We start from the raw sequence: 24,476 nt of genomic DNA on the forward strand, positions 1-24,476 counted from the left end.
AGCTGAGCTGATTAATTTTTTTGACTTAGGATTCGAGTTCAGCACACCGAAAACCTTCAGAAAAGTATATTTTTGTTTCGGCAACAAAAAAAAAAGTTTAATTTTGTTAACCAGTGTTATCAGCCTTGCATTTCACTAAGCTTTTTTTTCTTATGTTATTTTAAATCCTTGAATTTTGTAAATAGTTTTGATTTGTTCGAATCTGGCAACCATTTGTTTGACCCAAGTTTTTTTTTGAGATTTAGTATGTTGTTAAAGGAATCTTTCTTTTTTCTAGAATTAAAAAAATTTCAACCATTCTTATAACAAATCTTATTGTTTATTTACTTTTTGATTGCAATTCAAAATATTTATTTGACTAATTATACACATATTCTACAATCGTTCTAACTCCTAAGTGCATAGTATATGGTATACTATATATTAAATTTAATTACATATTTATATTTAAAATGCAACAGTCTTACAAAAGCATAGGTATAGTTTTTAACTAAAAAGTCAATATCTTAGAACAAAAAAAAAACTAAGCCAACTATGGACAAGCGATAAAATCATCGTCGGAATACCAGCTGCAGTTCCAAACCATCAACCGACAAATCCTCGCCTTGTTCGCATCTCAAAACAAACATCACAGTAGTTATCTATTTTTTAATTACACACACATCCACCCGCCTCACTTGGGTTGAATTTTAGCAGTCTTTTCGAGTTCAGCAATTTGTCCATAAAACAATACCTCGCTGATGAGCTTTTCGGCGATTATCCTTTGAGTGCGCTCCATTGAGCGCAGCTTTATCGAAACATTCGACCCAACATAGTCACAATCGTCCTGTTCGTTGCTATTTCCGGATGTTGCCATCGCCGATTGCTGTTGTGCATTCGAGTGCATTTGATTGGTCTGATGATGCTTTCGTGGCAGAGGCGGCGGCGGTGAACAGTTTGAATCGTATCGTTCCGATTGTTGCAACAGACCGCGCGCCAGGCTATAACGACTAAAATCAATACCCTGTGCTGCAGCACTGACCCTCAGATCCTGGGCAAATTCATCGTTTTCGGTTCTGTTGTCATCGGGTGAGCTGTTGTCGAACGATCGATGCGAATCGGAGCGTCCTAAAGGCGGGTGATGTGAAAAATCAGACATTTCCTGCTTAATTGCCAATTCTTCATTGTCTTGTTGCGCGGAAAAATTATTAGCAGCAGCAGGTGTTGCATTGCTACTTGCTGCCGATGATGTTGTTTGATTCTGATGCTCGTCGTCCTTTTCATCGATTTCGATTGTCTCCTCGGCGGCGGCGGCGGTGGTGGTTTCGGTTTTTTGATTTTGATTGAAGGGATTATTGCGAGAATTCAGTATGTCTGATGAGTTTTGAACATTTGGAAAACCAATAGGCATTGGACAGAGTACTTTTCTGTCATTGGGTGGGGAGAAGGGTCCTCCGCCATTCCACCCCGTTAGGCTTTGACTGTTTGCTATAAGCAATGGTAGACCTAATCCCATCTGAAAAGAAAAAAAACAAAAGAAAAGTTATTAAGCAGAGTTAGTTGGTTCGGAGATTAAATTTCAAAATTATAATTAGGTAGATACATAATGTATAATGTATCAATACAGAAAGGACCATAGGAAGTAAGTGTATACTTTAAGATAAATTAATTTTTTTATGTTGGGGACAGTGCAACAGAATACAAACACAAATAATTTTTGTTTTTTGTTAGGAAAAAAAGTACGTATACGCCCGAGTAGTTGTTTTTACGTACGAGTATAGTGTAACCCAAGTCTTAAGCTGCATTGCCGCGGACGTCCATTAAACTTTAAAAATAAGATATATAATTAAAAATGAACTTGGGAACGTGTTAAGGTCCAAGGTATTTTAATGAAGGTTTTTACATTTTTCTTAAAATTTACTTAAAATAACTAATTAACTTAAACTAAGAGATCCGATTCCGGTTGTCAAATTTTGGAATAGGCTTTTGATTGACTTCACACTTTTCACACTTGTAACAATGTGGCAAAGCAAACTCAATTATCATTGGAAATTTTTGTGGGACCCAGCAAAATTTTTCGAAATGCTTAACCCAGCTATGGCCAGCTTGGGTAGATGCAGTTGAAGAATGGCTCAGATTTATTGGATGAATACGAGCATTTGTTTTAATTCTAAGATTATCATTTAGAGAAGAGTATTTTTTGAACATTGTTTATTAGATGAAATGAAATTTTAGAAGTATAAGCTTATATTTTTATGGTCATTTCAGAATTTGCATGTGGTACTGGTTTTATAGGCCAAGTATGTTGAGGTTCGTTCTAGTTCTAGCTTGCAGTTAGTTGCCCTTCAGAGGTGATGCACTGTGGCCAATTTACTTCCATCAACGAAAATTTTGCACATTTTCTTGAAAAGAAAAAGTACTTCATCAAAAACATTTTAGGGGCTAATGTGCGCCATGGTTAGTGAATTAGGTGAATTTGCTTTGGGTTTTTTGTAAATCCCAGCATTAACTGCGCAGCTTGAACACTTACTTCTTTATTGGGGTAATAGGCTCAATTCAAAGAAATACCATAAAAGTTTGTTAAAATTTATTCCAAGTAACGTTCAATCAATGAAAAAGTCGAATATGACAACTTTTTGCAAAACTTGTTAGGAGATATAGATTAAATCCTGATTTTCCGAAAAACAATTTTTCAAAACTTTCATTTTAAAATTATTCCATCTCCAAACAAGAATTCAACAGTAACCTCTAAAAATTAATGGAATCGAATAAAATTTTGTACTAAAATTAAATTTTTTAAATTTTGTTTAAACAAAAATTAAAAATACATAAAATTCGTTCTCCAAAGAAAAAATCATTGATGATATAATAAATACGAGCTCCGAATGCAATTTAACAAAATAAAAATCATTAATAGCTAGGCCATACCTACCTAGAAAGTAAAACCTGAATATTTTCATTAAAACCTTTGGAATCGAATCCATTTTTAATTTTAACTAAACTAAGTAGTAAAGAAAATATTTGTAGATGAAACTTACGTTAAGAAAGTAGCTTCTTTGAGAAAATAGCTATCTTAAATGGATTTTATTAGTTTTTATAAAATTTGATGTTTTCATTTACCGCCATTTAAAAAGAAACAGGAAAATGTGGTATTTTGAAAACAAGGATTATATTAATATTTTACAAATTTAGTTAATGGAAACAAAACTTTTGTCGCTTTCAACAACTGTAATCAAAAATTCTCAGTCTCTTTCTTAACCTCCAGGACTTTTCTAATTGTATAAATTATAAGGGCAACCAACTCTTGTTTTAACTTGTTTCATAGGCTTCATCTGTTTTTTTTTTTTTTTTCAGGAACAGTCTAAATAGCATAAACACCCCATGTTGCAAGTTTTCAGCAAAATGAATGGTTTAATGTGATACGATATGAGATTATAATATTTTTTTGGATTAGATAAAACTTATTCAAACTTTTATTATACATATTTAAACTTTATTTCCTTTCAAATTAAACAAACACTTTTATTTAATTCAATTCCTATTTAGATCATTTTTTACAATTTTTATAAAAGAATAACATTTCAAATTGAACTTTTGACAACCACTATAAAAAATTGAATTATTTAGTTGTTCTTTACTTTTATAAACTGCAGTAATTTTATTTTTTCCAGAGGTTGAATTTTCAACTAAGTGATACTTTAAACCTTTTTTATGCTCCATCAACCTTTCCACCAATCATAATTATTTATGAATTATGACCACTATTTCCAAAGAAGAATTTCGCGGTATCATACATGGATAAAAAAGGGCACCTTCAACTAAGCTGATGCCTTCTTTAAATCACACCCTCTCAAAAAAACACGATTTTCGCTTAAAACAAGTAAAAACCGCTTAAAATCTGCTAAATTTTCGGTGAACTTAATTTCATTTAAATTTGAATTTTTATCTTAAAAAAACCGACTAAAAATATAAATTTTAAAATTATCGTCAGACTTCAATTTTAGTTGCAGTTTATCATCTTATTTCCAACAGTAAGATAGCGTGATAGTAAAGCACTCGCCTAGTGACCTCACAACTGTAGAATCCCCAGTGGCTCGCAGTTGATTTTTTTAAATTTAAATGTTTCCACATAATAATAAAATGATTTTCCTGTTAAATTAAGTGGATTTCTTTTAAACTAGCACATTTAAGAAATTAAGACGATTTGAGCGCTTAATTAAAGACGCAAGTCATTTTGGCAAAAAAAACCATGCTGAAATCCGTTTAATTTAATACAGAATCCGCTTGTTTTAAGTTGGTCTTTTTTCTCCGTGTATAGTAACTCTTTTTCTCCTGTAAACAAATTTGTAATTACCTTTGTAGTTTTATTTTTAGCCCGATAAGTAGCACAATGTTTCTTCCATGTCCTTTTCACTGTTTTATGCTCTCGATAAGTCATATCTTTAACAACTTTTCGAAGTCCTTTTTCTTTTTTCTTTAAATACTTTTGTCGCTCCTTTTCTCGTAATTCTTCTCTCTTTTGTGGATCTTTATTAAGACGTTCATATCTCAAACGTTCTGCTATTCTTTTTTTCTCCAATAATTCCTTTCTTGTTGGTTTATTATTTTTCTTCGGTGGCATTGTTTAGTATAACCGGTATCTGCAAATAATAACATCACTGTTGAGTGAAGTACTTATAGATGTGTTTGTAGCCAGAAAAGTAAATAAAACTAATGAAATACATTCCCCTGGAAGGAAGTTTAAACAGTTTTTTACGTTGTAAAGGGATTAACCCGTTTATTTATATTTCATTTCATGGATTATTCAATTATTGTTTACACATGCCAATCTACTTACAGGTAATGAATTATTCATTTAATTTACTTACCAGGGGACTGATGTACGAACTAACTTTGATACAATGATTCTGCGGCAAACACTCACTTGATACTAAAAACAAATAATATTTTACCTTTATTTAAACTGCATACAACATTTCCACACACTTTCACTTTAAACCGACACCTTTTTGGTTCGATTTGTTTGTTACCTTTAAATGGACAAATGGACCATTGGCATCGATGGCATGGTTACAAATCATTCATTTTTTAAAACGAACTTAGGGAGTGTTCTTAATATAATGTTGCACAATGTTTGAGGTATTGATTTTTCAAAAAGTGTATAAGCATTTGCTTTTCACGTAGTATGTTTATTTATTTCTTTTTGTTTTAAAAAGTACTCAGCTTAGCAACAGCAAGGGACTGTTTTTCAGGACGAATAAATTGAGCAAAAATATTGAATTATGTTATTTGTTTGTATAACTCGTAGGTATGATTACCAGAAAAAGGAAAGACAGAAACTAGATTATGGATATAAATTTGTGGTAAATATTTTGAAGTATTAATGAATGTTAGTTGTACTGTACATGTACATAATATGTATGCATGCAAGATGCAAGGGAAGTCTTAGGCTGCCGTCCCTGCAAAATTTCAGCGCTCGACTTCCCAGTGACTGAATGTGGTGGATCCCAATACAGCTAGGTTATTCAATGATGTTCTTTTAAAATTAGCATCTCTCTCCATAATTTTCTCCACACAAATCGTTTCGCCTACTTATTATATGCTTGATGAAAGGGATCCAAGGATTGGACTTGAATTTGGAGAAAAACTTCTCGAAATCTTTGAAAACAATACGTAGACCATTGCCCAGATAATTGTACCCTTCTAAAGCAAAGATATCTTTGAGAATTTAAATATTGGCAGTTTAAGTCGTAGTAGACATTTTCACGACAAACGGGAACTTTGTTTGAACATAAGATCATGTGACTTGTACAATGTACAGCACATGCTTATGAATTCTTTATCACGATTTCAAGCTGCGTATCCAAAACCACCATGACAGTTCTTAAATCCTTGTTGCAATTCCCGACATTTCCATTCAAATCTCCACCCAAAAAAAAAAGCTCTTCCTTTGGGTTGCTTTTTATGAAGTTGTGTGCCAAAATGCCTTTTTTTATCTGCTCACATCCAATTTTGGGAGCATATGCACTGGCAATATTCCACACCACCAATCTAGGAATTCGAAAAGTCAAAACTTTTCCAAGTACTCTAGCTTTATCGCAAAAATGATGTCGATCCCGTTTTAACTTCCTCCATCTCAAAGTAGAAAATATCTTGTATGCTTTAATTTTGACATCCAAGAAACAAACTCTTATGGTTTCTTATGGTGTGTACTCAACTTCTATTCAATTAACAGCCTCGGTAGTTCATACTTTCAACATTACAACTCAAAACTCATACGAATTTGCGTTTTCTTCTTATCTCGTGCATAATTTTCTTAGTCCTTGAAATCTATATATCTAGCTCTCAGGCAATCATTTCTAAACGATCCAGGTATCCAGGATCAGTACCAGCTGGTAAGATAGTGTCGGTCGTATTAGCAAATACTTTCATAATGCTAAAAATTTTTCGGAAAAGTTTTCCTGCTTTTGAAAGTAATTTCCGGTTCCTCGTGTTTCAGATATCATTATTTTAAAATATACATTCGTCTGCAGTTGGAATCAAATTGTAAAGGGTACTCTTTATTTTTTCTGTTCTATTTTCATGTACATTGAACAAAGTAATTTTAACATTGTCTTTTATCGTAAATTTGAATCTTCTTGGCTGCTTACTTTTTTAAGTTATAGTCACAGCTCGCTTTTTGAATTTCTTGTAAAAATGTTTTCAATTTCTGATTCTACATAAACATCATGTTTCGGTACGGTGCTTGGCAGATTAAAAAGTCTTGAAAATAGTTTAAGTCTTTTTTAAATTCTTCGATCTTGATATATAAACGAAATGAAATTCAAGCCGGGACACCATACAGAAGTATCGTCTCTGATACTGAAGCCAAGTTCTTATTTATTGATGTGCGATATTTTTCAGTTCTCAAAGCAACTCTTTCACATTATATTTACAGCCTTTTGTTACTGATTATTGTTATTGATTGTTTTGTTATTGTTATTGATTCTCCATTGAAGACTCATCTTCATTGGCAACATGTTTTCCACCTTCTCTTTTGAAAATCATAGTTTAATTTTCGTATGTTGATAAAAAGATTACATAGCTGACATTATTCATAAGTTTTGTAGATCATAGACCAATAAACCTTTACCAGCAGCTTAAAATCAATGAAAAATACATACAGTTAACTTGCGAAAAAAAAACTCTCCTATACATAGGTACTTTTTAAGACAAAGATATTATCTATCATTGAGTAGTAAATCCGAAAGCCAACTTTAATGCAAGTTATTTGAAACAATCCACACGTCACCATCGTGAAAATTTTAAAGATGCGTAGACACAAGATTCCTCGATAATTTGCTGGATACAATAATGATCCTTTTTTATGAATTGAGCAAATAAATGCATCGCAGAATTCATCAGGGAAGAGCTCTCCATTCATTAAATCGTTAAAAACAAAATCTTATTTTTCCTTGAACTGTTCTATCGGATATTAATAGAATTTCAGGGGGAATTAACACCAGCTGCATTGCCATCCTTAAGAATTTTTATCGCTTGTTTTATTTTCTGCCTGTTGATCAAGGATTCGCAAATAAATCAATGATCTGATCCGGATCACGAGGAAAATAAAACACAGCTAATATAATCAAAAATCATATCGCTTGTTATTTGATTTTTGATATAATTCTTCAATTGCATTGCTTTTGTTGCATTTACATTTTCTTCATTGCTTACTAATATATAGGTACCACTATTAATGGATGAAACTTATTGTGCAGCGCGGCAATAATTTTAAAATGTTTAGCAGCTAAATTGAAATAGTTTTGACGAAACAGCTTAAAATCTCTTTAGAATCTTCCGTTGACAACCTCAACGAACCATCTCACTATTGTTAGTTGAAAATTCCCTTCCAAGATAGATTCCGGCATATGAGGTTCCGTAAGATTCTAGACTGGGAAGGGCTTCACATAGTGCTATATTCATTTCTAAAAAGACTTTTCATTATGATAGCATCAGAGTTAGTCGCCGTATACAGTCCCATAACATCGAGAATATATCCATCACAGCATGTTATCATAAATGGTTTTACCAAAATTCTGATATTTATACAGACTATAGGTTTTCTTTTGAAAACTGTAATTGCTGCTTTTTTGCAAGTAAATATTTGTTCCTTCACACATGACAATAGCTGGTCGGTCTTCTTCATTAAGCTCTGTATGTATTTCCAAAAAGTCCATTAGGAATTAATTTGTTCCTTCTTGATACGTCTGAGACCGTAAAAAGTTCTTTTGTTTATAACATGGTTTTGTATGAAGTCATGTAACTTTTATGTATAGGAAATAAAATGTTATCAATTAAATATTGCATTGGTGTAAAAAAAAGTATATGTCATAATTTATTTTTTCGAGATATCAGTCTTAAGGAATTTTATTCAAAAAAAAAGTTTAAGAACCATTAAATACTGAGCAGACGAAAGGCACTACTCTAACCTTTCATTTGGTACCAAAATTGTTTTTCTAAGTTCTATACTTCGGATGCTATGAAGAGTTGTTTCGAAAACATCCGATTTTTCTGATTTTTCCGTATTCAACTTCAGACTCAAATATCTTGAAATCTCCCAAACCAATTTTGATGCCTCACTTATAGAACTCAATATAAGCTTTCATTTGATACTAGTCTCGTCGGTGTAGGTCCTGGGCCCAAAAATGGGTCATGTCCTTTGTTAATTTTCTTGATCCTTGTTTTTTCAGTAGATTTTTTAGATTAGAAAATAGATTTTATCACAACCATTAGTACATTTTTGAATTCCGTTAACAAATCTTTAAAGACATGACAAAAGCCGTCTGCCAGATTGACAAATTTATGATTTCAATAATAAAATATTAATAGTAGGAGATCCCGCCATAGGACGACCTACCCTCATCGTTATACCAGTTGAGAGTTATATTTTCTGAAAGCTAGTGTCTAAGGAAATAAATTGCACATGGGTTGCCAAGCGATATCCTGTCAAGGCATAGGGTTGCCAGGCCTTAAAGTTCATTTTTGCAAATTTTTCAAAATGCGACCCTGCTTATATGGCAAGCCTAAGAGTTAAAGAAAAAATATAATGTCATAGGAAATTTAATTTAAAAATTTTAATTTTCAGGATTTTTTAAAATTTGAAGTTTGAGTAGGGTAAACAAAGGCGAATTTAGAAAAAGGGGAAAAATCTATTATCTAAACAAAACGTGATAGAAATAAAATTGAAATTGGAATCGATAGATATTATAAATATATGAAAGCCACACATACAAATAAAAAATGTAAAAAATCTACAACGCGAGATATAGTCTTTTTAGAGTCATGATACTCCAATTCGATATTTGAGAAATAATTCACCAAAAATCAGAATGAAAGATTTTTTAAATAATTGTTATGTGATAAGTTAGGAAAAATAAAATAACTTGACACGTGTCTGTCAAATTTTTAATTTAACTTACCGTTTTTGTGAGGGGATTTTTTGAAAAGGTGCTTATTTTCGTATTTCAACATATTAAAGGAAAAAATCCCGTCATGGGACGACCTATCCACCTCATTATACCAGTTGAAAGCTATATTTTCCTAAGGGTAGTGTCTAAAGAAACAGTTTGCACATGGGTTGCCTAGCGATATCCTGTCAAGGCATAGGGTTGCCAGGCCTTAAAGTTTATTTTTGCAAATTTTTCAAAATGCGACCCTGCTTATATGGCAAGCCTAAGAGTTATAAAAAAAATATAATGTCATAGGAAATTTAATTTAAAAATTTTAATTTTCAGGATTTTTAGAAATTTGACATTTTAGAAGGGGAAACTGAGGTAAATTTAAAAAAAGGTCAAAAAGCTATATCCTTAACAAAGAGTGGTAGAAAAAAGATTGATACTGGAATCGATAGATATTGTTAAATTATATAAGTCACACATACAAACCAAAAATGTAAAAAATCTGCTACTCGAGATATGGACGTTTAAAAGTCAAAACCGTGAAATTCGATGTTTGAGAAATAATTCACCAAAAATCAGCACGAAAGGTATTTGAAATAATGTTTATGTTATTAGAGAGCATAAATAAAATAACTTGACACGTATCTGCCAAATTTTTGATTTGACTTAGTTTTTGGTTCCTGTGTATTTTTGAAGAATAACACCGAAACAGTGAATTGAATTGTAAAAATCTGTAATTCTTCAAAAATACACAGGAACCAAAAACTAAGTCAAATCAAAAATTTGGCAGATACGTGTCAAGTTATTTTATTTATGCTCTCTAATAACATAAACATTATTTCAAATACCTTTCGTGCTGATTTTTGGTGAATTATTTCTCAAACATCGAATTTCACGGTTTTGACTTTTAAACGTCCATATCTCGAGTAGCAGATTTTTTACATTTTTGGTTTGTATGTGTGACTTATATAATTTAACAATATCTATCGATTCCAGTATCAATCTTTTTTCTACCACTCTTTGTTAAGGATATAGCTTTTTGACCTTTTTTTAAATTTACCTCAGTTTCCCCTTCTAAAATGTCAAATTTCTAAAAATCCTGAAAATTAAAATTTTTAAATTAAATTTCCTATGACATTATATTTTTTTTATAACTCTTAGGCTTGCCATATAAGCAGGGTCGCATTTTGAAAAATTTGCAAAAATAAACTTTAAGGCCTGGCAACCCTATGCCTTGACAGGATATCGCTAGGCAACCCATGTGCAAACTGTTTCTTTAGACACTACCCTTAGGAAAATATAGCTTTCAACTGGTATAATGAGGTGGATAGGTCGTCCCATGACGGGATTTTTTCCTTTAATATGTTGAAATACGAAAATAAGCACCTTTTCAAAAAATCCCCTCACAAAAACGGTAAGTTAAATTAAAAATTTGACAGACACGTGTCAAGTTATTTTAGTTTTCCTAACTTATCACATAAAAATTATTTAAAAAATCTTTCATTCTGATTTTTGGTGAATTATTTCTCAAATATCGAATTGGAGTATCATGACTCTAAAAAGACTATATCTCGCGTTGTAGATTTTTTACATTTTTTATTTGTATGTGTGGCTTTCATATATTTATAATATCTATCGATTCCAATTTCAATTTTATTTCTATCACGTTTTGTTTAGAAAATAGATTTTTGCCTTTTTTCTAAATTTACCTTTGTTTACCCTATTCAAACTTCAAATTTTAAAAAATCCTGAAAATTAAAATTTTTAAATTAAATTTCCTATGACATTATATTTTTTTTATAACTCTTAGGCTTGCCATTTAAGCAGGGTCGCATTTTCAAAAATTTGCAAAAATGAACTTTAAGGCCTGGCAACCCTATGTCTTGACAGGATATCGCTTGGCAACCCATGTGCAATTTATTTCCTGAGACACTAGCTTTCAGAAAATATAACTCTCAACTGGTATAACGATGAGGGTCGTCCTATGGCCGGATCTTGGACTATAATAAATAGGTGCACTAGGTTTGCAATACATTTTTTTCATTTGATTACAAATTTAATTTTAACGCTTCTCTTTAGATTTGGTTTCGACATCTTATTGCTGATTTCACAAAGTTGTAAAGAGCCGGCCAATCACGTCCGTTGAGTATATTAATTACTTCATCCTCTTCGTAATTAGCTTCTCCCAAGTGTAGTTCTCTTAATTCTTTAAGTATGGGGCAGACGCCTATAAAGTGCATGGTATTTTCACGGGTTTTCAAGTTACACAAGGAGTTTAATGGCAGCAACTCTCCTCTCACCTTAAATATGGTTGAGATTTTTTCAGCACCGACATTGTTTCTAAAAATAGCTAATCGAGCTTAGGTCGTATTCAAGTTTCGAATAGTACGTCTTCTATAAATTGATAATTGAGCTTCTTCAATAAAGGCTTTATGCAGTTTTTCATCAAGATTCTCGAGTATATTGTAAAGTTCGACTCTTGTTTCCTGTAGGTTAAATCCCGATAGATTTAATGGACATCCCGTCCTCTCAGCCAGCTCATTCCATTTCTCAAATCATGATGCTTTCTTTGCGATGGCGTGTTTATTCTATTCTGTTCTAACTATTCTAGGAAGTCTTGCTTCATGCATGTTTAGTACTTTAAGGACTTAATCAAAATGAAGTTTCAGTGTTGTGATGAACAATGGTTTGAGTCCAGTTTCAATGTGCAACATATGTATTTGTGGGAGTCGTCCAAGGAAGGTGCATCACTCTCTTAAGAAAGAACCTGAAAAACTGTTCTACATCTCATATTGTAAAGATTCCCAAACTTGCGTTGCATAAAACATAACTGATCTCGCTGTTGCCTCAGTAAAGTGATTGCCAATTATATCAAATTTTCCAAAACACTCAAACTACCAGATTAACACATCCCAATTAGCATTTTTCAAATTCCAAAACGCATCCTGTTTGCTTAAAATAACACACAAGTATCTTTCAAAAAACACTGCCCACATAACTATAAAAATATCTCCTTAAATATGTAACTTTCATACTCTCTTGTCAACATCAACTATAATTTATCACAAACAAGTCAAACTCAAAACATACCACACCACCCCGTGTATTAACCTCATATGTTACACTTTAAAACAACCAACGACGGCAGGTCACAACACAACACACAATACCAAATAGCAATAAATTCAAAACGCGCCTCGCCAACAACCAAAAAAAAACAACAACACACACACACTCACACTCTTATAAACACCATAAGTAATGACATTTTAAATTATATCTTATATTCCATAATTTTATTTTTTTTCAAAAAAACAAACTTACCGTACTAAAATATTTCATATCACGACTCTTCCGTCTGCCAACCCCCATACTCAATGCAGCATCACCACCACCGCCACCCTCCAAAAATTCAAAACGTTTGAATGCATACCATTTGGATGGGCCCGGCTGAATTCCCTCATTGTATATTTTCATCAAGAGTTTATGTTTTTCGCGCCGATACTGCGTCAACAAAACATTCATTTTACGTTCCACTTCAGCTTTGCTGCAGCCAAATGCTTCAGCAATGTTCGACCAGGCGCGGAATCTGCACAATTTGTCTTTATATTTTGGATAAGCTCGATTCCATAATTCCGGATGCATACGATATTGTTCGATCAACTGCAAAGCATCGTCCATTGACCATTCCATATTATTATTATATACTCTTTATAATTTGTTGTTTGTTGTTTGTTGTTTACCACACAAAATGAAATGAATAAAGAATTCTCTTTTTTTTTTTTTTGTTTTTGTAGAAAATAAACAAAATAAGTTTATTTCACAATATTACGACGCATTTAATCGTGTTTACGCGTTTGATAGTCGTCGTCGTTTTTTTTTTTATCACCGGCTACAACGACGGCGACAGGCAGTGACAGCAGCGGTAAACGACAGCGGCGGCGGCGGTAGCAACAAAAAAAAAACTTGCTCTTCTCTCTCGTCGACTTGCAACCGAATGGCAATTTGTTTTCGTCGTCCAAGAAAAATCGCGTTTCCATGTAACAAGCACAAACACAAATTCACGACTTCAAACAAAACAATAAAAATAAGAAGAAAAAAAAAAAAAACACTCTTCTTCTCCCTCTTCCTCTTTTTGTTGTTGGTAGGTTTACATTCTTCTCTTGTACTTGTAAATGCTCCCTCAAACACTTAATGCAAACACAAAAAGAGCGAGATGGCAATACACAAAATGTGTGACAAACTGCGCAGAGCAAATCGATAAACCAAGAGCCCACCTTTAGAGCTGTTTACGTTTTAACTTTCCCCTTGTCCCCTCTTGTCTTATTCATTCTTCTTCATGGAATTGATATTAAACAAACCGTCTCACCGACTCATCGACGCCATTCAGCTCAGAGATTAGATAGCTGAATGTCTCTCTCGTCTCTTCCTCTCTTCGTCACCCCACTGCACTTATTACTACCTTCCCCTCCCCCTTTTTCGAAGAGAGGTTAAAAAATGTTTGTTTGTTTCGTCGTTGTCGACAACAACAACAACAACAACTACACAATTACGAAAAGGAAAAAAATAATAATGTAAATGGAATGAGTAGCGGTCGCGAAGGTCATTCCGACTCTCTACGCTCGTTTGCTGCTGTTATTGTTTGTTTTCGCGCGTTTTTTTTTTTTTTGTTGTAATTTTTTTGTTTTTGTATGATTTTTCTTTTTAAGTGCAGGCAAAAAAACGGCGGAAAAACCATCAAATTGAATAAATAACGATATTCAGATTGAGATTAAGGAAAAACCAAAATAAGAAATAAAAAAACAACAACAATCAAAAGAAAAAACACTTAAGAAAACTAGACAAATACCGTAAGAAGATGCTGATGCGCATACACCGACTATAACCAACGAATGACAATTAAAACGATGAACGGGAACGGGAAACCACACGTTCAAAATGTTTGTGATACACACAAAAAAACAAGGCAAAAGATATTTTTTTTTTTTAATGTTGTTGTTGTTTTAGGTTTATTATTTTGTTTTGTTTTAGTTTATTTTTTTGTTTTTCTTTGATTTACATTTTTTATAAACGCGCTATCTCTTCTGTAGTACTGAACTCTCAGAAGCAGAATATGAGGCTGAGAAGAGTGTGTGGTTTAAATGTTGACCTCTTCCCAGTTTTGTTTGTTTTTTTTGTCTTCCTTCATACACTCGTAACTCGTAAGCAAATGAGTAATAGCTATTCCAATGGAGGAGAGTAAAAAATAGAAATATAATAAAAAGGGGATGATTGTATTCCTGCAGTCAAATGTTTGTTGAAGAGTTTACGTTTGTTTGTGAGTGTATGATAGGAATAGGCGAATAGGATATATTTTTTTCTGTTGGTATTAAGGGGAGAGTGGTTTCTTTTTGAGTTTGGGATTGGGGGTGTTTTGTTGTGCTGTGTTGTCTTAGAGCGAAATTTTTGTTTGTAGGAATAAATTTAACTTTTTGTTTGTGTGTATGCATATAAGATGACGACGATGACGAGTGGTGTTGTTTTGGTTGAGTTAGTGAGTGACTGAATGGATGAGTATAATAGTGAAGGGGTGAAACTTAGAAGTCAATTTTATGGATTTATTTCCACTTGGAAATTACTTGGTATATTTTTTTGTTGTTCTTGTTTTTGTTTTTTCTTGTAGTTTTTCTTATGATAGTATTGGTGAAGTTTTTGTGTATAGTGTAGGTATCCTGATTTAATTGCTTTTCTTATCACACATTCAAATATCTGTGTTATTTTGATTAGGGAGGAAGGAAAAGGAAATAATTTTATTTAGGTAGAAGAGGGGGTCATTTATTAGTAGGTATCCAATAAATTTAATGCAAACTATTTTTATGAATTAAATGAAAATTTAAATTTAATGACAATAAAAGATACACGTGGTTAGTGGGTAATTTTAATATTTTCAAATAGTTTTTGAGAAATATGATTTGCATTTTTATGTATTTCGAGACTTTTGCTAAGTAGAATTTTTAGATTTTATTGAAAACTTCGTTAGTTTTGACAGCAATGAGAAATAAGTAAGCACTGAACTCCTGAATATAGTAACCCATAAAGAAGAATCGTAAGTATTCAAAAACAAAGCATATTTGAAAATTTAAAATCTGTTTGGATGTTTTTTTAACAACGTAAAAATTTGCCGTAAAGGAGTTTTTTTTTTAGGAGAATAGGACGAAGTAGTAACGAAACACGAAATGCATGAACCATGACCTACTCGTATTACTCTGTCACATTAATATTAAAGCTGAAATAAATTTAATTTATGCTTAGAAAAAATAGTCCTTATGGTTTTTGCAATTTCAGTATGAGACAAGAAATTAAAAAAAAAGTAACGGTAATATCTCAAAAACGGGAGCTGCTAGAATTTTTTTGACTTCGGATTCGAGTTCAGCACACCAAAAACCTTCAGAAAAGTATATTTTTGTTCCGGCAACAGAACCCTTGTTAACCAGTGTTATCTATGAATTTAAATCAATTATCTTTATCTTCGTGACCTTCTTCAATATAATATTAACTCCTATGTGGGCTTGAGGTCAAATTCGTTATTTATCCTAATTTTTCTTCGACGTTTCGGTTGTGATTACAACCAACAAGAAGGTTGTAATCACAACCGAAACGTCAAAGAAAAATTAGGATAATTAACGAATTTGACCTCAAGGCGACATAGGAGTTAATATTGAATTTAAATCAATCGCATCCAGGTGATGGTATCTACCAGCTATTTATCTTTACATACATCTATTTAAGCATGCTTGGTCAGATAACAAATTATCAGATATAAAAACATTGTATGGTTCACTGTGGTGTATACGCACTTTTTTTTTAATTCTAAATTCGAAAACGAAATTGAATAATACAAATATTAATGAAATTATTCATTTGAATCGTTTATTTTAAAAAGGAGGTAAGTTCATTTAATAGAACTTTTCAGGAGTTCACTTATTGCAAGTGACCACTAAGACACAAAAGATATCCAAATTTAAAATAATTTTGTGTGATGGAACTACCAACTTTTCAAAATTCATAAAAAAATTAATAAAATACGTCATGCAAAATGTATCTTTTTCTTTCTCCTTCAAATAATTTTTTTTTGAAATTATGAAAGATTTGACTTTCCTGAATCTAAATCTGGTTTCAGAAAAATTCTAGCACGTACTATTTTTTTTAAATGATTTTTTAAAAATATGAATAGTTTGTAGAAAATAACCCTTTTAGATTCGGTTGATCTTGTACAAAAATCGAACTATTATTCGTATTAAGCTCAAATTTGGAGGACTTATTTCTCATAACATTATCTGTTATATGACACCAAATTTGTATTTATTAAGAAAAGTTTAAACACATTTTAAGATACCTACTATTTGACAAAAACAACAAAAATATAGAAATCCTGCAGTTTTTAGTAAATCCCACATGAAAAAAAAAAACAACTTAATTAAGGAAAATGTAAAATATCAACCCCTATTATATTTAAAAAGTCAAATATGTAAAGAAAACTATAATAAAATACATTAAACAAAACTTTTAACGTGTTTTGTAGTTTTATATACCTACCTAATATTTTTTTATTTAGAAATATCTTATTTGCGATAAGCCATACGATAAACTACCTTGTAAAGCTTCAGATTTGTTTCTCCTAGGAACAAAAATACACTTTTCTTATAGGTTTTGATGTGCTGAGTTAGAATCCGAAGTTAAAAAAATATTATCTTGTCAAGATTTTGAGATATACGCATTTTTTAGGATCACAAAATCAAGTTTTTTCTTAGAAAATCTCGAAAAAACTACTATATCTCAAAAACCAGAGCTGACCGAAATTTTCTGATTTCGGATTTAAAATCCATTAGAAAAGTATACTTTTGTTCTAAGGAGAAAGATAAACGAATTTTTAAAGATCAGGTTCTTTATGGTAAGATATGCCAAACCTACTAAACTTACTTAAATTAAAATATCTCGGCGAAGAAAAGAGATATTGAGAAGATTGAAACTGAATTTGAAAGATAAAAATAAGTTCTTTCATAAACAGTAAGAAAATTAGTTGAAAAAATATTGCTTCGAAAACAGCAAAAAAATGGGTTTTTGAGACTTTCTAACGGGAATATCTAAAAAAACGTGACGTGCTAGGCCACGTTCCTCGCAATTGTTGCCAACCCAAAAATCAAATGTCATAGCTTAACATAACTTTAGAATTCGTAACTCTAGTTTTTCGTAACTTCGGTTTCGCGTAACTTTGACGGCCGTAACTCTGTCGCGCGTAACTCTGTTATTCATAACTCCGTTACCATTTCGTTCTGGTGAATCCTTTGGAAGCATTTTCTTAACCTTTGTCTCTGTGTGTATAAATTTTGCACGTGTTCTGGAAGATACTGGAAGCTGTCCTTTGAGGTTATTGGCCGTTTTTGAGTGTCCAATGCACTTATCATCGCCATTTTTAGGTTAAAGCCCTTCAGGACTAAAACCATATTTTTAAACTCAAGGATTTTCAATTTTGATTTTTACAGAAGTAGCCTGGTCAGTGGGGAATATCATCCTTGAATAGGCATATTCGTCTTATGAAAATTGTTACTTTTCTATAAAAAGAGTGACTTGTTATACCATTTTGAATTCAAAATGCACAAAAGGGTTTTTAATCAAGAGGCTTTTTGAGTAAAAAAATATGAATAGTGTTACACGGTCCTCTTCTACAGAAAAGACTACGTTACTGGACTACATATAAGTAATAAGAAGTATTTTTGTATCTTATATTTACACTTCGTAGGTGTTTGGCTATGTATGCCTTATAAGCGGGATCGATTGTAATTTGATGTTAACTTATGTTTATAAACACAATTTAATATATAAAAAAAATTTTGAGTGGGCTTTAAATAAGTATAAAGAATATGTTCACTGTGGCGTATACGTACTTTTTTGTGTGTTTTTATTTGATTTTAATTTTAATGCATTACAAATATGAAAATCTACCTAGAAATATATTTGAGGCAGAATTGAGTATATAAACGCAACTAATGTACTTCTATAGCACTTTAAAGTGGCAACCTTATTGAGCAATCTATTGTTGAATTTAAAGGGAACATTTCAGAGATAATTTATGTATATTCTAACTTGACGATCTTACGATTTTGTTCGTAGTAAACTTCATCATGATTGAAATGTTGTTTTAACTGAATGTTTGGATGTTTACAGTTTGATCTCAAACTTAGGGATGCGTTCGATTTGAATGTTCAAACTTTTATGAAAACAATTGAAATTCATTTCAACACAATCAATTTTTTTTTCTTGTCACCCTATACCAAATAAAGCTTTAAATTCCCACACAAAATCAAGCTTTAACCTAAAGTTCACCACAAACAAAAAAAAAAAGCTCACCACGAGGTAATTGCACTATATGAGCCACCTCTTTATTGCAATGCACTTGTCAGCGCAGCGTTGCAAGTGCATTATTTTTTTTTGTTGTAGGTAGAAATCTGTATACAAACAAAAACCGAATAAAGATATTCTCATAAGAAAATTTGCAAATACACAACACACACAATAAAAAAAAAAAAAAAATATGGGAAGAGAGAAAAAATCTATTTCTTTTCTTGTGAAAAAGACCAGAGAACAAACCCGAACCAACATTCCTCAGCTGTCAAATTGAATAATCGATAGACAAAAACGTTAAAAATGGCGTATTTAGTATAATTTTTTTTTGCAGATAAGGAAAAAACTATGATAGATTTGAAGTATAAAAGAAAAATGTGTTTGGGACTTAAATAAAAAAATTATGTGTGGTAGTGACAACAAATAAAATAAAGGTGCGTTACATTCTAGCAATTTTTGTTTGCGTGAGTGTATATTCCCCGGTAAATAAACAGAAAATTGATTTGTAATGATAAATAGTTTATAAAGAGTTTCGAGAGATAAACAAAAGTTGTAGTTGACAAATTGTTTGTCAACTATAATTGCGAATACAAGCAAAGAAATCTCATCGAAACACAGGAGATATTGCACAACCTCATTTTCTGTGATTTTCTTTTTCTTACCATTTCTGGTTCTCATTCGTGTTTTTTTTTTGCTCATTTGTTGTCGTTTGAAATCCACTTGTTTGGTTGACTGACATACATTTTTTTTCACCTTTTATTTGCCGCTCGTTTTACCGCTAAAGTTTTCTTCTTTTCCCATCAAAAAAAAAAATAATAACCCGGCGATGACGGCGAATGGTGTGGTAGCCTTAGCCGTGAGTGTGTAAATTCGCCTTAAATTTTGTGCAGAAATTCCGAATTCGCTGCACGAGAAAATGCCACCAAATTCGCGGTGTTTCCTTCTACTTTTGTATATGTGTGATGTATGAGAATCTCAACAGCAGCCAACAAGCAGTATGTGTTGGTTTTGTGTGCGTCAAACAAAAATATAGAAGAAAGCAAAAGAATACAAGACAAAAAAAAAAACCTAAAACAATCTGATTTTTCCTTCGCTTTAGTGTGTGCGCTGTTTGTTCTCGTACCCGATGGTATTTTTGTCTTGTGTGCGAATTGTCGTGTCGTAAATGCAAATTTGTACGTTTTCCATCATCTCTCCAGTGCGTTCAAAAAGATTGTGAAAAATTCACAAAAAAAAAAACAACTAACAAACAAAAAAAAATTCTTCACATTCCGTGACAAAAAAAAGTGACGTTTAAAGTGTGTCAGTAGTTTTAAACTTCAAAAAGAACAAGAAAAAGAAAAAACTCTAAACGGGGCCTAAAACTAAATATCACTGAGAAGTAAGTTAAAGAAATAATGCCTTTTTGAGTGGGCGTGTTGGTACTTATTTTAAATTTCGGCCTCTTTTTTTCAAAACCTGCCTTCCCCAAAAAAAGCCTCATTTGACATTTAATCTAAATAATAACGGTTTTCTCTGAAAAAAATACCTCAAAATTTCATTGAATTGTCAAATGAAAAGTGAAAAAATTTGCAACAATATGGTGTTGCTTTTGCCTTGCTGGCGGCACCCTTTCGCGCACATACATCAGCGCCACCCACTCGTTCACCACCCAAACTTGGTTGATGTGTGTTGTTGTTGCTTCTTTTGATGATGATGATGATGATGGTGGTTTTTCTGCTGGGGATGGTGTTTCTTTTCTTGTTATCCCTTTTTTTTTTTGCTTGGTGAATATTTCTTGTGTGACATTTGACATTTTTGTTGTTCACACACTGTTGCCGTGGCGCAACTTGTAAGAATTATATTATTGTTGTTTTTCTTAGGATTTTTTTTGTGTTTAACCACACACGAGGAATGTTCTTTGCTTTTGTAATCGCAAACTTAGAGAGAGATATTGACTTGCGATATCACATTTTGTCATTTGCCACCCCCAAAGCCTATAGCTTATAGAGAGAGAGCCTACAACACCCAACAACACCACCCAACACCAAACTCAACACCCCCAAACCATCGACGATGAAATTTTATTTAAATTAAAGACGTCAACAATAGATGGCAGTATGGTAGCGCAAAAGAGTGTGACACACAATCGTACACACATAAACTTGAGTTGAGGAGGCGCATATACAATGTCATCACTTGTGTTCTTGTGTAGTTCAGTGTGGCAATAAACTCTCTCTCATATTTTCTCTCTCTCACTGTAACTCTCTTTTGCTTTTGAACCATTGCTTTAGTTTTTTTTTTTTTTTTTGTTAGAAATTTCGGCGGAAAATCCATAAACGCCTTGTTCTCTTTAGCATCTTTTTTTTCTGTGTCTGTATGTGTAAATGCGTCTGAAGGTAACCCATTGACCACTAGAAATGTCAATTAGTGTATAGGTTTGTAGGTGTTACACAGGAAAAAATGCATTTTCAAGTGCAACTAAACTCTCTCACACATATGGTTTGATTAGTATCTGACATTTAATACGGTAGGTAACCCACCTCTATCACACAATGAGGTGAGAAATAAAAAAAAAAAAAAAATATATAAATAAGTGTCAGTCCAGTTAGCTTTGTGGTTAATTGGAATCGTTGCACTCGTTTTGTTGACACATAAACATTGCGTGTAATAGCGCGCATCGCGCAATTAGTGGTTTTAGCAGCGGTAAGTGTGTCAAGCATTATAACACGTCACTTACCTATGACAATTTTATTTTGTTTTTTATAATAAGATTTTTTGACATTTGACATATCTAATGAAATGTACACATAGATCTTGTATATTATACAAATAGCAGTATTTTTGTGTGTGATAAGAGATTTATTAAATTTTTGATATATTCAATTGTGGATGCTTTTAATGTTTGGTAATTAAACCTTATTCAGTTAATCATTAGTAAAAACAGTGTTGAATTGGGCGCCATTTTTGATGTTGCTTGACATCTGTCAAGTTATTAACATTACAGCTTATGGGCATTTTATCAGCCTTGGGTCCATGGACAGTGAAACTATAGTTTCCAGAGATCAGAAATAAATCTCAACCTTTTGAAAGGTTCCTTAATAACTCTTATTTGTCACCATTTTCAATAAAGGTCATAAAATAACCTTTATTTTTAAAAAAGAAAAATTTCGGTCAATGTCTGAGAGAAACCTTTATTTTGTATTTTTTTATGTTTCAGTCAACCAGTGAGAGAAAAAAATAAATCTTATCTACAAATGTATCAATTCCGAGAGACATGGGAGTGGTGCCATATGAAAGCTAATATTCTCAGCTACCCGATAGTGGTATAATCGGGTTTTGGGATTTTTTTTTTTCAAAATTTCGAGAAAATCGCGCTTGAAAGTTGGGGTAATATTTTTTTTCGAAAAATCCCCGAATCTTTGAACGCTTATGGAAGCTAAACTGTTTGAGAGCAATTTTTGGGAGTGATGCCAAATGATAGCTTGTGTCATGGGCCTACGCTTTGCACATTGTCAGATTTTTAAAAAATCATCTTCCATGTTAAACCGCCACATCATGCCTATTTTTTCAGAATCGGGCTTAACTTTTTTTACCTTTAAGTTCTCCCAGTTCGAGAACGCGTGCACCTACAGGGATGAGAGTTGTACCGAAATGTAGGTTAGAGTCCCCGCCACCTTTTGGCATCATTTTTTTTTTCAAAATTCCAAGTTATAGCCGTTTTAAATTGGGCGGGCGAAAACGCTTCTTTAAGCTGAACGCTTTGACCTAGATATTAGAACATCGGTCTCCTGAAATATTCGAAATTGAATTGGTTGTGCTTGTCGTCCCAGCGACTCAAATCACAGTGAAAAACATATTTTCGTCTTTAGATTTTACTTTAAACGAAAAGAGATATAATTTTTTGTCTATTTAGTTCATACATTACTTAATACATAATCTTAGAAAAAACATCCTTTTCATATTTATTTTTGCAATATAAAGACATTCTTGACATATTCGACATTTTCCTTTGAATTGACCATTTTTGATTTATTTTCAGCGAAAACGGTTAAAGGTTGCCCTTTTCCATTTATTTTTTTGTAAAAATCTGAACCATTGAGATATATTTAGAAAAAATAAAAAATAAATCTCAACCGATAACCTTTATTTTTGATTTTTAAAAATAAATCTCAAACCATAACCGAAACTATTTAAAGTAATGTGGTAACTCTCAGAGAGAAACCGATTGAAAATAAAGGTTGACTGTTATTTCTGGTCTCTGATAGTTTCATTTTCGGCTAAATAAAGTAACACTTAAGTGTCCAGTTTTATAAAGCAAAGTTCAACTTCAAAGTAAACACTTTATTTTAGGGATCGGATTATACCCTATTCAAGTCGTGTTTACTTGCATTAACTTCTCTGTCAATAAAGTTTTAACCCTCTGTAGGCACACCTCTTTTTTGCGAAATTTGGTTTATACTTTTTCATGTCGCTAGAACTTTTTTCGGTCTCACTATTTTATAGAGAATCATGTATGAAATTGATGTAAAATATTCCGAGGAATTCGAATATTGTATTCACAATTCAAAAAAATGTATTTTCACCCTTATAAAGACACTTTTTTGTGACCACTTTTAATTTTTGTCCTGCCAAATTCGCACCCGTGTGCCGACAGAGGGTTAAATATTGATCACTTAAAAGTCACTTAATCTACGGTGAAACATGTTGTCCCTCGTGGTGGGATCCAACCAACAAGATTCTCCAGCTGTTGCTATATTTTTAGTCAGCTGCTTCCAGTTTTTCACGACAAATTTATTGAGCTCCTCTTCTACTTGACTTTTTAAAAATTTTTCAAATTTCAGCCGCTCTACCTTTACTTGTTAGCTAGGTTATTTTACTTTGCCAAACCCGTACATTTCGTTTTCGTATGTTCTTCATTCACAATCGATGCAAATAAGACCAAAAATCGCCCCAAGAGTTTTCCTCTCGAAATAATCCAAAGTCCATGCCTGTGCATCATACCAAAGTACTGGAATGATAAGAGTCTTGTAAAGGGACACCTTTGTTGCTCGAGAAAGTGCTTGCTGATCAATTTTTTTCACAAAAGTAGCAGCGATTGTGTTTATTGTCATCCTGATGCACAGGCGGACTAGTTTGGTTTGGCAGGGATAATGAAAACTAGACATGGCTTCATGAAGCTCGTTTTTGTAGATATTGTCATAAGCGACTTTGAAGTCGATGAAGAGGTTATGCGTACCGTTTTGATATTCCTGAGATTTTTTCAAACACTATCGTAATGTGAATATTTGGTAGATGGTGAACTTTCATTGACTAAAGCCACATTGGTAAGGACCTATCAGATTGTCAGATTTCATAGGCGATATTGAGGAGACTGATTTCTCTGTAGTTGGCGCAGTTCAGAATGTGCCAGTGTCTGCTTGAACCTCGATCCTAGAACATCTTTATATAAAAAAAAAGCCAGCTTAGTTGGCTTTATAGTATTTATCAAGACAATATTTTAAACTTTGTATAAAATTAAAAAAAATCCTGATAAAGTTCGGATCATTTTTTACTTGTTTTTACTTAATTTTTTTTCTACATGTTGTAGTTTTTGGAAAAAAAAAAATAATAACTTCAAAAAATCGTAAAATTAATTAATATTCACGAAACAAAACCTAAAAAATTCAAATTCATTTTATTTCGAAACAAAACCTG

The 24,476-nt window shown here is 32.3% G+C and overlaps 2 protein-coding genes across 3 annotated transcripts in view; one reads left to right on the plus strand and one right to left on the minus strand.

Annotated features, from left to right (window-relative positions):
• Nucleotides 1-323: 323 nt before the first annotated feature.
• LOC129905538 (uncharacterized) lies at nt 324-14,586 on the minus strand. Of its 2 annotated transcripts, XM_055981013.1 has the most exons (3): nt 12,744-12,859; nt 4,334-4,619; nt 324-1,495 (listed from the first exon to the last, which is right to left on the minus strand). In XM_055981013.1, the coding sequence occupies exons 2-3, from the start codon at nt 4,598-4,600 to the stop codon at nt 674-676; spliced, it is 1,089 nt and encodes a 362-aa protein (XP_055836988.1). In that variant the 5' UTR covers nt 4,601-4,619; nt 12,744-12,859; the 3' UTR covers nt 324-673. The 2 variants fall into 2 exon arrangements, with proteins under 2 accessions (XP_055836988.1, XP_055836987.1); XM_055981012.1 differs by lacking the exon at nt 4,334-4,619 and having other exon boundaries at nt 327-1,495; nt 12,744-14,586.
• A 4,329-nt stretch (nt 14,587-18,915) lies between these two features.
• Nucleotides 18,916-24,476, plus strand: part of LOC129905092 (fibronectin type-III domain-containing protein 3A) — a 400,083-nt gene continuing 394,522 nt past the window's right edge. Inside the window, exon 1 of the mRNA XM_055980467.1 lies at nt 18,916-20,181. The gene's annotated coding sequence lies outside the window, so the exon portion shown is untranslated. The remainder of the gene's footprint in view (nt 20,182-24,476) is intronic.

This window comes from Episyrphus balteatus, chromosome 1 (genome assembly GCF_945859705.1).
Source record: "Episyrphus balteatus chromosome 1, idEpiBalt1.1, whole genome shotgun sequence".
Lineage (NCBI taxonomy): Eukaryota > Metazoa > Arthropoda > Insecta > Diptera > Syrphidae > Episyrphus > Episyrphus balteatus.

Coding starts and splice junctions, on each gene's coding strand:
- LOC129905538 (XM_055981012.1), bottom strand. CDS start 13,112: ATGGAATGGTCAATGGACGATGCTTTGCAGTTGATCGAACAATATCGT. Junction 1,496..12,743: donor ATATGAAATATTTTAGTACG/GTAAGTTTGTTT, acceptor TTTTCTTTTCAG/ATGGGATTAGGTCTACCATT.